The following is a 14,981-nucleotide window of genomic DNA, read 5'->3' as shown; positions in this document are numbered from 1 at the left end:
CGGGGGAAACTCAGATGCAACAGCAAACTGAGAAACAATCGAAGCACGTAGAATCATGCAAAGATAAGAAACAAGCGAAGGTAAAATGCTGTACAACATTTAGTTATTTATAACTGTAACGTGCAACCGAGTGTCTTCAGAAAATGCGCATGTTGTGTTTGAGCAACAAAAATACAGCAGACTTTGTGTTTTAAATGTCTTCCATGACTGTATGCAACCTTGTATGCAACCTTAAATGTAGTACAAACCAGACAGATATATCTACAAACTTCTCACCTGGCTGGAGAGCAGCAGCGGCGTCAGCTGCGTCTGCGTCGGTGTTCACCGTGGGGCTCCGTCGTCTCCCAAGCGGCTAACGAGGTTTTACATACGCTCCACTACTGACAAAAACGACTCATTCCTCACGGCTCCATCGAGCTGCTGCTGAATATTGAAATCCGAAGCAAAGAAAAAAGCCGGCATGTTAACGGCTTGTTTGTATCTTCCATCACTTCCGTGTTGCAGCGAGTTTCAAACGTTGCGCCTTCATTTTTCTTCTCTCTCCGCTGCTCCGTCTTGTCCACGCCCTCAGCCAATCAGTGAACAGCAGCGAAGCTTGCGTCACCTACCAAACCAGGGCCGGCCCGGCTGGCCCTGCTCTGAAGCAGGACCCTAAAAAGCAGGGCCAGCCCCGTTGAAAAGGGCTGGTGGAAACGCATTTAAAGCGAGCCGGCCAGTGGAAAAGGGGCATAAGAGTTGCAATCCTGGCCCTCGAGGACCAGGATTGCCCACCTCTGGTTTAGAATCATATTTCATGCTTTTTCCATCCAGTAGCCAGTAGGTCTGCAGCCTGAAGCTTTTTGGACCTTCCACAATGCCTTTTAATACCTTTAACCAAAAATGATAAAGAATCAACCAACGTTGTTAAATATGGATATCATAATAAATGCAGTTTTCAATATAAATTCCTCTTTTGTCATGGAATAATTGCACTGAATTTACACAACAGAAGATGATTTTTAGATTATTATTATTTTTTTGCTTTTAGATTGGAAGCACTAAATATATATACCCTATATTCACAAAGTTTCACATTTTTCTTTCTTCCAAAATCTAGACATTTTTAAAGGTTCTTTAAAAATGACAGCTGAATTCCTCTAGTAGATATTTATCTTCTTTACAAAAGGTTATGTAATATTTCTGATAGAATAAAACAAATTAGCATTTCTTTCCCTAAACCTACAGAAAGCTGAAAGTCCTTATGTTAACGTATTTTTATTTCTCCAGCTGCTGAACGCCATCCAGCTGTTTGGTGCCAATCTGGATGACTACCTCCACTTATTGCTGCCTCCTATTGTCAAGCTATTTGATGCCCCTGATGTGCCCCTCCAGGCTCGCAAGTCAGTATTGCAAATGGCGGTTCTCATTTAGTTTTATTGAATGGCTTATTGCAATAAATGAAGATAATATTACAACATGATTACACTGTAGATGTTATGTGGTATGTGTATGTTAGCCCTTTGAGGGTTGTTTGTTTTAAAGGCACATCTAAAGGTTGCAAGACTCCAGCTGCGTTTCCATTGACCATAATTTTGTCCAAATTGGAATTAAGAAACACTGCAATTTAGAAAAACTCCTCACTTTTTTTTTTTATATAAGTTTTTGCTCTAGCATGTCATGGTTTTTCAGCCATATGGAAATTTATGTATTTCATAGAGCTGCAGTGGAGACACTTTTTTTTTTACAAGTCACGCCATGTGAACTTTATCAGCAGCAGTGCCCTGATTTTAGGCATTTGCCTCTTTGAACAGTGCACAGCCGGCTCCATGCATCTCAGCTCATCAAAAGTTCAGTTAGTAATTTGAAAGTGTTGAATCCATAGCTCTTCTGTAAAATTACAGACTATCATATAAATATATATGTAGGTACTCGTATGGTGCTTGTCACACCAAAGCCTGAGTAAGATTTCCTGAACACACTGAAACATGAATCTCTTGTAAGGATCGACGTTTGTTGCCCCCATAATTTTTAATGACTCATCACGTGAACAAACGTATTCACATTTGATTTTAATTTAATTTCTTATTTAATGAGAACACTGCGATTGCGAAATATTTTTTTGACGTCAGCTGAATGTGGACATTTAGTGCATACTTGTAATAGAAACGCAGTAACTCTTAGACTGGTGTGTGACACCTCTATTTTTACATGTGTTATACTTTCAGATGCTTCTCTATTTGTCTTTGCATCTTTCAACATCTTGCCAACATATTTCCTCGTTTTTCTCTGGGTCAGGGTTGCCCTGGAGACGCTCGACCGACTAACGGAGTCCTTGGACTTCACAGACTATGCTTCCCGCATTATCCACCCGATTGTTCGGACGCTGGACAGCACGCCGGAGCTGCGCTCCACCGCCATGGACACCCTGTCCTCGCTGGTGTTCCAGCTGGGGAAGAAGGTAGTCGTGTTAGCCTCCAAAGCTCCCGGTAATTTCAGCTCAAGCTGAGGCGAGGCAGCGCTCAGTCTGCATTACTTCCTGCCAGACTGCTTATGTCACCGAATGGTTTCCCAGTGGGGAGGCAATGTTTATGAGGGGATGAGGTCACTTGTAGCCTCTCTTCTCCCCACAAGCCCTCTAGTTTACTCCCAAAAACACTTGCATTGTTTTGAGGTGTGACCTTTGTGCCGCCAGCGCTGTTTTTAGCTCTGTAGGCTTCAGGGAAATCCTTTGGTCTGCGTTTATCTTGTGGTTGAAGTTGCAGACCAAACCAGAAAATCCACAGATATTTTTATTTACTCTTTCTTGTTTCCAGTACCAGATTTTCATCCCTATGGTGAACAAAGTGATGCTGAAGCACCGGATCAATCACCAGCGCTACGACATTCTGATATGTCGCATTGTGAAAGTGAGTAGCTTCCGACATATTCACATTATTCATCGTTAAGCGCTCTCATGCTCCCATCTGATTTGAATATTTACTTTCTCTGTTACACCAAATGCCTCCACATGATTTAAACATGAATGACATTATAATAAAATAAATATGTTGCGTCCAAACTTTTGTTTATAAACAGCCTCGATGGGAGGAAATATCCTTCTGCACTCATTCATAAAACATGTTTTGTAGCTTTGATCAACGGTTTGAATGTGTGTGGGCTGTTTGCGTGTGGCCTCTGTGTGTGTTGTTTATGATAGGGTTACACTCTGGCAGAGGAGGAAGAGGACCCTTTAATCTTTCAACACCGGCAGATTCGGGGCAACCAAGGCGACGCTCTGGTCAGCGGCCCCGTAGAGCCAGGCCCCATGAAGAAACTCCATGTTAGCACGACTGCACTCCAGAAGGTGGGCGCTTAGCAGTTTCCTTCCTTCAAAAGCGACACATTCCTATAATGAAAGATTGCAGCGCTTAGAGCCCAGTGTTGTTTACTGGACTCTCTGCTGGTGTTGATGTCACACCTAGTAAACAGCTCTGACTGAAAGGCCTCAGTTTATTTCTTCTCAAGAAATATGAATCAACAAATTGGCGACTAGTTGAAATGAAAAACCTCATCAAAACGAGCAGCAGAGCTGAATGGCTTGCAGGTGCTTACTTTTGGAGCGCACAGGGGTCACGGCACAGTTCAAATGTGAGGTCTGGAAAAACTGATGCTCCCACACAGTTCCCAGTCAGCTTTAAATCCTTGCTTTTTTCTTTTCTAAGGCCTGGGGTGCTGCTCGGAAAGTGTCCAAAGATGACTGGCTGGAGTGGCTGAGGCGTCTGAGCGTTGTCCTGCTCAAAGAGTCGTCCTCCCCGGCTCTGCGATCGTGCTGGTCTCTGGCACAGACGTACATCCCTCTTGCCAGGTACAGCGTGACTGACACGTCTACTTTTCAACCTCTACTTCCTCCACAAAGTAATGCTCCTCTTTCTTTTCTGTGTGTCTGGTTTTTCTTTTTTAAAACTTTTAACGTCTGTGATAAACCACAGGGAGTAAAAACATATCCATAGTGTTTTTTAGGGAAAAGACACAAGTAAGTTTGAATTTCTGCCTGCAGTACAGCTGCAAAACCTTGTCACATCTGGCTGTACAATGATCCTATAGATATACAGCTGTGTGTCTGCACTTGTTTATAAGTTTGAATGTATGTATTTTGTGTTATCTGCTATATGGGTCTTCGGATGGAAATTAGCATTAAGCTAAATCCGGTATATTTACGACAATATTGGACGTTCATTAGTATGCACACTCTCATGTTAAATAAATTAATCAACCTTAAAAAGTCTTAAATTTGTGTGCCTAAAATTAAGGCCTTAAAAAGTCTTAATTATCTGCAGAAAATATAAGTTGAGCATAAATATGTTAACAGTGGATCTTCCATTTTGTCATAGCAAAACTATTTTATATACATTTTTTTTTATTTTTTTTTTTTATTGTGGGACATTTCTGTCAGTCAAAAGTATTGAATCACATCAAACATCTTCATTGAATTCTGTGGCTCCAGGCTAACATCAGCTAGCTGCTAATATCCCCCTGCTAGCTCGATGGCTTTTCTTTCATGGACACAAAGGGTTCAGTTGTTGGTTTGTTTGTCATGCAGTGAGATCCCCCATCTACTCCCCAAATTTACATTTACTGTAAATATGGGGATTAGGTGGGGGATCCTGCCACAGCAGGAAATAGACAGGAAATAGTCCTGTTGTGGCAGGACTGTTTGCCACAATAGTTCGATCAGATGTTTGTGATCAAACTATTTCATGAGTTTGGTCACAAACATCTTCATTGAATTATGTGACTCTAGGCTGCTAATGTACCCTTGACGGCTAACCTTTTCTGCCTCTATCATGGACACTAAGCCGGGTTCACAGTTTCTGCTATACTTGATCTTGATTGTAATGCAGCAACATCCCTTAAATTTACAGTTTTAACACTGGTTAGCCTTCTTACTAGTTCCTGCTTCTGCAAAATACTTACATTTTCATGTTTACTAAGATTTTCTTTTCTTTAAACTAAATCCAGCTGTCTTTTCTGAACTTCAGAGACCTGTTCAACGCTGCTTTTCTGTCCTGTTGGTCGGAGCTGAGTGAAGACCAGCAGGATGAGCTTATCCGCAGCATCGAGTTAGCTCTCACCTCTCAAGATATAGCCGAGGTGACGCAAACGCTGCTTAACTTGGCAGAATTCATGGAGCACAGTGATAAGGTAAGCAGGAAAGTGCATAAAATCATACAATCCCTTTTCATATCTTCATTCTTGAATCATGCGCTTTATACTCTGGACATACAGTCCTGAAAATACGGTATTATGAGAGTACAGGCTACATTATTGTATTCCTGTATTTTCCCATACACTGAAGGAGAGTCACATTGTTTTTACACCAGATAGTTTGGTGAACTTGATTCAATTGGGAACCAAAGCTACAATATTTGTTACATTTTCAGCTCCTGTGATTCTTTCAAAGGATCCAAAGAATCCAAACCCTTTAAAAAACCCGTTCCTGTGGTTGTATGACTTCTCTTGTCTTTGATGAAAGACCGCAAGCTATTTTTCCCACTAGCGTTAGACATAAGTGTTTGTTTTGGTTGTATTTGCCCAGAATGCCCTGCACTGCAGTCCGCTTCCTGGTTTTGGGGCAGTCTTCTTTAGTTATTAAAAGGTATACTATAAACAAAGTTTGGTTTGCATCCTTGTCGGTTTGTGCAATCAATCACGCAGTAACCATTGACTCATTTTCCAGTGAAATCAGCTAAATAAAAGTGATTTTAGGCTACCGACTGTTTGTTTAGATTGTTTGACAGCTTCCATCGTACCGTCTGATTATTTTACTGGAAGAGGAATCGGAGACAGCTGGTGAAGACTTGATGACAGACCACACAACCTGGGCCGTTTAGCAACAATAGTGTCACTCTGAGAACTGAGACTCTCATGGTTTGGTCGTTACTTCAAAAAAAAGAAAGAAAGGAGACTCCTGGTTGGACTGCTACACAAGCCCACTGAAAATAAAAACTTCAGCTGCTAATTGCCACGTGGAGGTTAAATTAAAAATGACTTATGTATTTTTCCTCGGTTATGTTTTCATTTGGGGGGAAAAAGAAAGGTTTGGTTATTTTATACGGCTCTGTTTCCTTTTCCAGGGCCCTCTGCCCCTCAGAGACGATAATGGCATCGTTCTGCTTGGAGAGAGAGCCGCCAAATGTCGTGCCTACGCCAAGGCACTGCATTACAAGGAGCTGGAGTTCCAGAAAGGCCCCTCTCCTCTCATCTTGGAGTCTCTAATCAGGTTGGAGTGCTGAAAATTCATGAATTACTTGACCAAAATGCAAGCTCGCCTTTGTAAATATTGAACTAATTCAGCCATTAGAAACACAATCTCTAAGTGAAAGAGACCAGCTTTCATTTTACGTTTTTGTTCACTTCACTTATTTGATTGTAGAATTTATAAGGTGATCAGAAGTGCTAAGAATCTCTCTATAATGTGTTGTTCCATCTGAAATTCAAAGTCCCATCTAAAAAAATTGGCAAATAAATTATATAGTACTTCTCATGTCACTCTGTGCTTCAAGGTTTTGATATCTTTTGTCAATTTTTCCGTGCAGTTTTCTTGTCTTTTTCCTTTCTGTACTGTTGGCATGGCACAGAGAAATCTGTTTTCCAGCCATCTAATTGGACGCTGGCCTCCTTTTCATCTGTGTGAAAAGTGTCTGGACTTGTGTTTCTTCGGGGCCTGTTTTCAATTTCTTGGGACTCGTGATGATGATGAATGATGGGAGCCGGCACTCTGGTGTTAGCCCCATCTGGTTCTCACCTCTCTAGGATTTCCCATAAAAGATTTTGCCTCGGCTTTGCAAAAGTACAATGAAAGTCTTGTTTTTATTCAGAGCTGGCACTGTTAGGAAAAATACTTTAATTTCTGCAGGTATTGTTGATATTTGCTGGAGACTTTTTAGTTGTGTTTGGGGCTACTCTTGCAGTTTTTGAAACATTATTTAATTTATAACCATGACTTTTAGAAAATCTGAACTGATAGTTTAATTCTGTTACTCTTAATTCATTGATTGCAGTTTTATGGTAAATTTTACATTTTTTATTTTTGTGAAGTTTTGACCTGTGTAAAAATAACTTAGTTGATTCCAGTTTCTCTATAAATAACTGCTTTATAAAAGAATGGACAGCTTTTTAATATAACTGCCTACCATAAAGTGCCTTAGGAAAGTATACGCCCCCCTTGAACTTTTCAAAGAATGTTGAAAAGTTGAAACGTTCAAGGGGGCAGAATACTTTCGCACTGTAGCTTCTCTGAGAAGTCATTTTTATATGAGACATATTGGAGGTAGAGGGGATGTCACACTGTGTGTAAGAGAAAAGTTGGTGTAGATCTTTTTTTTTTCAATTATTTTAAAATAATGACAAAATGATAATAGAGTTTACATTTTAAATAATCTTTAGAATCTAATATTAGGATGAATAACAGTCAAATTTGCACTACATTCTATATTTCCTACAGATGTAGACATCTACCTTAATGCCAAAAATGCAGACATAACAGACCAGAGCAGAGAAGACAAAGAACAGTGAAACTTTGCTCTAATCCCTTTAGCCTTCCTGTTATCTGCTGAATCTCTCTCTCGTTCTCTCTCTCCCACAGCCTTGCTAACTACAGACATGCCTTAGCATAAAATAGTTTCTGTTTTTAGTGACTTCCCACATCTCTGTGCTTTCTCTGACTTCATTTCCACCTCACTTATTACTGAAACAATCAAACTTTGAGTCCTTTTTTCTTCAGTAACAACTTCCAGACCCAAGAATGTTGTTTCTGCCACATTCTTGCATGTTGACTTCCATCCATCCATCCATCCATTTTCTGAACACCCTTGTCCCTCAGTGGGGTCGGGAGGGGTGCTGGTGCCTATCTCCAGCTAACGTTCCGGGCGAGAGGCGGGGTACATCCTGGACAGGTCGCCAGTCTGTCGCAGGGCTGCATGTTGACTTATCGGAAAAAAAGTTTTTGGTGTTTTTTTTTCTTCCTTTTTTTGTACGTTTCAGTTACAAGTCATTGGTTGATTGCCAGCTGATTGTGTTTTGTTACTGTTATTCTGCTCTATACCTTGAAACACAGCTGAAGTTTCTGGAACTTGCTACTGTGTTATTCTTTAATGTTCTTGTAATGTCCACAACCATTACAAATCTGTTAATAACATGACTAAATATGACAGAATCTACATCAAAACTCTAATAAGTTACGTCTGTTCTCAGATGCAACTTCATCAGATTTTAATTTTTTCTAGAAGCCTATAATACTTACCATAACGCTGATGTAAAAGCCTCTTTGGAGAGCATCATTAATGTTTAAAGTCCACAGAAAAACTGGAGCCACCAATTTACAGCAACCCAACCCTGAATATTCCTTGTCATTGCTACCTTTATGGCAATAAAGTTTATCACCGCGGTAACTGCCTCCTGTATTTGCTCCCTGCACTACTTCTGAATTACAGATTTTGCTAAAGGGGGCTCACATATTTAGAAAACCCCTTAAAATCCAGTCATTTTTGTCACTTTTAGAATATTTTGTCACATCTCTAGTATTCTTCTGTGTTCATTTTTTGCTTATGGCATAAAAGTTGTGCTTTAATTAGGATTTCATTGAATGTGTTGCTTAAAACTGATTTCTGGTGTTATAAAGGAAGCACTTGCTATAAGAAATTCCCTCTAGGTCGTAAACAATAAAATGGTGTTTTGCTCTTCAAGTAGGAAACCTCAGCAGTATTTAACTAGATGGTACAACATGTGTGGTCTATTTTTCCTTTATTTGGGTCATGTGTTTTAGGACCTTTGGGCAGGATGTCAGCTTCTGACCCTGGCAGAGCGCAAATCACTTCTGGGTTAATCACAGGGTAAAATGTTTCACATGTAAATGAGACCTTGTGTCATGTTTCTTTTAAAAAATATCTTTATTTTTCCATCACATTAAACGGCATCATTAAAAACCTGTACACATTTTACAAATTACATATTTCCATCATGACATTTCATCAGACACTACTTATTGGAAATACCGTAGTGCTTTCACGAAAATGAGAGAACTGATTAAAATCCAGTCGCCCGTAAGGGACAGTGGTTTAAAATGACACATTTCAGTGCTTAAAACAACTAAAATGTTACTAATGAATGCAAACCCCGCCCCCCCCAACAAGTTACAAACACAAAATTGTTTGACTGTAAAAACAGGCCATCAAAAACTTCTTACTCTTTGCTCTTAAGTTGAAAACACAATTTGGTCGTAAAGGTGTTAAGAGAGATTTATGATCTTGATCCGGTAGACACAGCTGAGGTTTAGGGTTGGAAACCCGCTGGCCGGACCTTCATCTCCACTCTCTTCAGGGAGTAGTTGGGGCCATGCCAGGCGTACCAAGTGATCCCGTCGGTGCCCTTTGTGTGCTCACCGTAGCGATAAAGAATGCCGTTCAGGTTGGAGTCGGTGCAGCAGTTGTACCAGTAACCACCTAGGAGCAGCGGAAGGAAAAGAATCAGGATCTGCCTATGTTTTATCCACCTGAAATTACCTTTCTGGAAGCTTTGGCTACATCACTGTCAGTAGATCACCTTTGCGCAGGGCAGCGCAGTCATCCACGCATTTGTCGTTGTCCTTGTTCATAGTGCTGAAGTTGGTGTTGTTGTGGTAGCGTAGGGAGTCTCCGGCGTTCCCGCTGTAGTTGGCGATGAAGAGCTTGTAGCTGTTGAGTTCATTGCCCACAGTGAAAAAGCCGTACTCAGCATAGCGTGTCTGTCCCTCCCAGTCCTGTGTTGAAGCACATATACAGTGATTTAGTCAGGAAGGGTTGTAAAAACGGATCTTATTGGCTCTCCATCTCTGCAATTAGTAAGATTTATTACTAATTTTTATACTCAAACAGACGTAATATGATTCTGTCTGCTTGCTTTTGGCTATGAAATGGTTCATGCCCGACAAAAGTTCCAACACTTGCCTCCAGCTCGATCCGCAGTGTGCTGGGCTGCCTCGTTAGGCGGAAGATGTGGTCATTGCCCAGCCAGAAGTCTCCGCGAATGGATCCAAAGCCGTTTTTGTACTGCTTCCAGTCTCGGTTGAAGGAAGTCAGGCCAATTTTGCGCCGCTGAATCAGAGTCCAACCCCCTCCGTTTGTCTCCATATCGCAGAAGACCTGAAACAGAAGAGCATTTGTTTTCCTGCATCGCTACTGAATGCTAAGTGGAAAAGGAACCACTCTGAACTCAAACCGAGGACTTACGCTGAGCTCAGGTGCACCCAGAAACTCGTCTTTAGGGAGCTTGTACTCGCCAGAGATCTTGTAGCTTTTTCCATAAAGGGATGCACAGTCATATGTGGCATCTGGAAAAGAAGAACATTAAGTTATGCTAAAAGCATATGCAGTTTCATGAGCAGATTTCAGAGAAGGGCTTCCTATAAATTCAGCTTTATGGTTGTCTGAGTGACTTTACAGATGCAAAAATGGCTTTTTAGCTCTCATCAAAAGCAAAACAAATGGAATGAATCTGGAATATGTGCTACATGCTTTTTGTAGGCTCCTCTATCATGGTATGGTGATGTAATTAAAAGCTTTACGAGGTCGATATGAGCTTTATAGCTGTTGAGATTGGAGGAACCCCATCAACATTTTTTAATCTGAGCATCACTTCCTGTCCTGCCCTCCAATCCCAGATTGATTCGAGCTTTAGAAAGGCCTCTCTGTTCTCTCCTGAATCATACGTGTGGCTCCATTAGACCACACAGCAAACTTACCAGAAACAACAGAAGGCCCAATTACTGTTTTGATTGGTTAGGTTGAGTCTCTGAGTGCATATGGCTGTGTGGGAGCTTTGCATGCAGACGGGACTCTGTATTTTCCAAATTAATGCTTTATCCTGCTGCTGTGCAGCTTGCTGTGTGCACTGTAATCAACCTCACTGCTGATTCACAGCGGCTCATGGGGCCCACAAAGCACAGATAATTACAGTACTTTGCAGCTGTAGTAAATGCATTCCATTGGGGAGATTGATATCTTTGAAAAAAATGTGCTACTTACTAGTAAATAAAAACTCAACAGGATAACTCGAGTAGAGATTAACCAATCAATCCTTTGGAAATCAGCGTGGTTGATTTTTCCTTGATTTGCTGTAATTGATGTTCAAGATCTTAAATACTGCAAAATCAGACTTTACTTCCCCTACTCATTTAAGAAGCAACACTAAGAACTCCTCTAGTTTAGTCTATCAACATCAACATCAACATGACACCCTCTTTTCCTAGAAGCTCACCTGAGGAAGTCTGGGTTGCCGACTGCAGAGTCTGGAGCTGCATGATCTCCACACGGTTGTTGATCTCTGAGTACTTGCTCTCCGCCTCAGTGACCCGGCCCTCCAGCTGGTGGTCTTGCTTGTCCAGCTCCATGATTTGCCTCACAACATTCATCATGTCCGTCTTCTGCTTGCGACCCAACTCCTCGAGCAGGCTAGTCAGGTTGGCCACCTGGACCTTGAGCGAGCGCACCTCATCGCAGCACTGAACCTTAGGGGGCTTGGAGGGAGCTGGCCTCTTCTTGGGGTTCTGGGCCCCGGTCCCTAGCAGGAGCAGTGTGATGCCTAAAGCTAGGATGCTCAGATTGATTTTAGTCATGTCTGGATATGTTAATCCTTTTAGACTTGATGCTTTTTTAAAATGTTTTTTAAAGAGCTTCTGTTTCTAAAAGAAGTCAAAAGGCAACGTTGTAGTGCTGCTAACTCAGGCTCTGTCCTGTTTTCCTCAAGTCCTGCTCTGGATCAGCATCTTAAATATTCTGCCTGTAGGTCCTCCCCCTCCTTACTGGTGTGCACCAGTCCTCATGCTGACCCTTTCCAACCAAGTGGGTGGAGGACCTTTTTTGTTTTTTTTTAAATTATTTTTTCAACCTCTTCTCTCCCCTACGTTACTTCCCACCCCCCAAACTTTCACCCATGCTGTACGGGAATTGCCCACACATCCGTTCTCTTTGTTCAGTGTGAGCTTTCTGGGTAGTAATGATTATTTTCGCAGTGTTTCTGGGATGTTATAATAGTCTACTGTCTGAACTTGCAGCATTTTTTTCTCAGTGCTTTGAAACGTTTAACCTTACAGAGAATTATTTAAAAAAACTCAAATGTGACTTGGACATCATGAATGGTTGGTTTGTAGAGAGGAGCAGCTGCAGGTAATTTCCCTGCCTGTTGTCACACTTAACCTATCATTTAATGACAACCATTTTTCCTATAAATCTGGTCTTCATTGCTAAAAAACCGTGTGAAGTCTCTAAGTGCTCTTAATTATTGGGTTTCGTGAGGGTCGTGTTTTCAAGCAGATGTTTGTGACCACAAGTTATTTCACTAAACCTTGTGTCATTATTTTATTTAGGTAATTTATTTGTTTATTTAATTCATTTGCAGTTTAAAATCAGTATTTCACATTGATATAAAGTTTTGAAATGGAATAGAAAAGTAATCTACCCACTTTCTCAAAAGTCAGTTTACTATACCATAAGTAACTAAGCATCAATCAAACATCCATCTTTAAACAGAAAACAGGTAATGTATAAAAAAAAATATTATACATATATATTATCTTTTCAATGATACTGGACTCTACTGAGTCAGTATGCTTCTTCATTGTGCCATGATAAAATATAATATTTTATTATTTTCTTAAAAGTAAAAATTGAGCTTCTCTCTTTAGTTTGTTTAGACAGATTCTTTCATAAACAGAAACACAATGTTCCATTTGTTTAGTTTTGACTTTGGATTTTTATTATTAAACTAAATAATCATTTAATTTGTTGGAATGTCTTCAAAGGAAGGTGAAGCGAGGTAATCTTCCTTTAGTTGTTAAAATTCACCATTTTGCCTTTTTGTATGAGGTTTGGCGTGTTACCCACATTATGTTATGACAATTTGGAAAGAAAAAATTAAAACCTCTTTAATTTTCCTTCACATCTTTTACTCCATTTGAATGAGGAAGTAAATATTTGGGGGATGGCAAGTAGACCTTCCCACCTATGAATCATCAGATTAGCAATGAAAACATAAACATATTAAAAGACTGTAATGTCTTTAGGATTTAAAATGTATTAAAATTTAGATGCTTATAGATGATAATGTCAGTGTTGATGTCTTGAAGCTGGACTTTCAAATAACATAAATAAATACAATTAATTAAATTCTACAATTTGTATTTAAATTCCTTCAGATCTAAGAAAAGCTCTTCAGACAGTGTGATATATTTAATATATGCATTAATTTGCAGATACTGTTTGCATTTTATTAAGATGTGAAGTAATGTAATTATTTGACCTGCTGGGATTGGCCATTATTAGCTTTAAATAAAAGTGCTTTGTAGAGGTCTTCCCAGCAGTGAAGGAAGCATAATGGAAGCACTGTGTTAAAAAAAAAAATTGCTCACTTGATTAAACACGATTTTTCAATTGCCAGTAGGAGTTATATTTTCTAACACTTGTGTTTGGACAAAATACAAAGCAGCGCTGAAAGCAGAGCATGTTGTTTCTGCTGTTTCAACCTCCACATCCCCAGCTTACCTTGTTATTTAACTCTAATAACAATGTTTGTAAAATTACTACCTCTTGCGTTTTTTTCTCTTAAAAAGTCTCTACTGTGCCTTTCACTGAGTGTTGGAAGAAAAAACACATTCATGCTTTCTTAAGTTTTCTTTTCTTCTCATCCCACCTTCTCTAACATGCCCAAAGCTATTCTCTTTGATGGTGCAGTTAAAATTAATTCATAGCTATTTATTCATAACAGGGGGGTTATTAATGTATTTTGGCAGAAAATGCATCTTTATCTCATACTTTCTTTTTCTACCATTAAACTTACATTTTCTGTTTTGTCATTTAGTAAATTCTGAATATGATCCTTAAATGTTAGGCTTCAGATTTGGTCCGTTAAATAAACTGTCAAAAGCTACAACATCTTGAGAGAATGAGGGGTAAAAATAGTGCTTCATAACATGAAAGGGACATCTGGTTGATACCAGGTTGTCATTTGTTGCCCAAATGTTTTATGAAATATTACATAAGCAGAAACCTCATGTTTCTAAAATCAGAATGCTTTGTGTCTCTGTCTTCTAACACTTTGATAGAAACAAACAATGATTATACACCAAACATCCATAATGCATCATCTTTGTATCATGGAAACTACTTCAAGAGCACAAAATAATGACTCTTCTTTTCTTCTTTTTCCTAAGGATTACAAAATAAGTATGCTTCCATTGTGTTGACGTGCCACAGAATTGGCAGTAAATATTTGGATGTGGTCTCCTTCTTTTTCCAAGACTGTGTTCCCTAAATATTGCTGGCCACTTTTTTACAAAGTCATTGGTGTTTCATTTCCTCCTTTTTTCCTTACTTTTTTTTCACTTTTATAAACTTAAGTGCATTAGTTTCTCGTCTACTTATAAAGATGCATGTATTAGTTCATTTTCTGTAGCCAGTAATTTCAAGTTAGATGCTAAACTTTACAGATTTCTACCCAAAAACACTATAATGTGTTCTCTGTGCCAGCAGGTGGCAACAATGTATATTATTAGCAAAATTCAAAAGAAAATCCTGAGCATGGTTCAAACAGTCCTTGGAAAAAAAATCTACCAAAACAACTCTTTTTTCAGTCTTTAGCTTCTTCTATTCAGCATTAGAAGTTTATTGTAAAGAGAAACAGAGTGAATGGAGACAGATGAGAGAAAACACACATGCAGAAAAATGCCTCCATTTTTGATGTGACTTCTTGGACAAAAGCAGTCATGGACATGAACAAAGCTGGACTCTACGTCATCGTTTGTGATCATCTCCAGATATCCAGGCCACATGTGTACAACACGTTTGGAATTTTTGAACTTATAAAGACTCACACACATGTATACATATATACACAATGTATATATTTATATATATATATATATATATATATATATATATATATACCGCGCAGTATATATATATATATTGCGCAACACTCTCTTGCTCCCAGGC

General features: G+C 39.5%; 2 protein-coding genes and 1 long non-coding RNA gene across 3 annotated transcripts in view; 1 reads left to right on the top strand and 2 right to left on the bottom strand.

Annotated features, from left to right (window-relative positions):
* Positions 1-793, bottom strand: part of LOC106962532 (uncharacterized) — a 5,729-nt gene extending 4,936 nt beyond the window's left edge. The window contains exon 1 of the long non-coding RNA XR_001427993.1: positions 277-793. This is a non-coding gene — a long non-coding RNA (uncharacterized LOC106962532). The remainder of the gene's footprint in view (positions 1-276) is intronic.
* The window catches only part of mtor (mechanistic target of rapamycin kinase), a 168,919-nt gene that overhangs the window by 13,981 nt on the left and 139,957 nt on the right, over positions 1-14,981 (top strand). The window contains exons 4-10 of the mRNA XM_015056992.1: positions 1,267-1,379; positions 2,275-2,437; positions 2,793-2,885; positions 3,176-3,322; positions 3,681-3,823; positions 4,998-5,160; positions 6,093-6,238. Of these exons, the coding sequence (XP_014912478.1) occupies positions 1,267-1,379; positions 2,275-2,437; positions 2,793-2,885; positions 3,176-3,322; positions 3,681-3,823; positions 4,998-5,160; positions 6,093-6,238 (968 nt within the window). The remainder of the gene's footprint in view (positions 1-1,266; positions 1,380-2,274; positions 2,438-2,792; positions 2,886-3,175; positions 3,323-3,680; positions 3,824-4,997; positions 5,161-6,092; positions 6,239-14,981) is intronic.
* angptl7 (angiopoietin-like 7) lies at positions 9,134-11,837 on the bottom strand. Its single transcript, XM_015056993.1, has 5 exons — positions 11,251-11,837; positions 10,224-10,324; positions 9,942-10,136; positions 9,559-9,754; positions 9,134-9,458 (listed from the first exon to the last, which is right to left on the bottom strand). Exons 1-5 carry the CDS (start codon positions 11,606-11,608, stop codon positions 9,289-9,291), a joined length of 1,020 nt encoding a protein of 339 aa, XP_014912479.1. The 5' UTR covers positions 11,609-11,837; the 3' UTR covers positions 9,134-9,288.

This window comes from Poecilia latipinna, unplaced genomic scaffold, assembly GCF_001443285.1.
Source record: "Poecilia latipinna isolate Pla-1442-1.1 unplaced genomic scaffold, P_latipinna-1.0 Scaffold1427, whole genome shotgun sequence".
Classification (NCBI taxonomy): Eukaryota; Metazoa; Chordata; class Actinopteri; order Cyprinodontiformes; family Poeciliidae; genus Poecilia; species Poecilia latipinna.
The sequence above is the reverse complement of the archived record's forward strand: the minus strand, read 5'-3'. Positions and strand labels throughout refer to the sequence as shown.

Coding starts and splice junctions, on each gene's coding strand:
- angptl7 (XM_015056993.1), bottom strand. CDS start 11,608: ATGACTAAAATCAATCTGAGCATCCTAGCTTTAGGCATCACACTGCTC. Junction 10,325..11,250: donor GGCAACCCAGACTTCCTCAG/GTGAGCTTCTAG, acceptor CTTCTTTTCCAG/ATGCCACATATGACTGTGCA. Junction 9,755..9,941: donor CACTGCGGATCGAGCTGGAG/GCAAGTGTTGGA, acceptor GCTTCAACACAG/GACTGGGAGGGACAGACACG.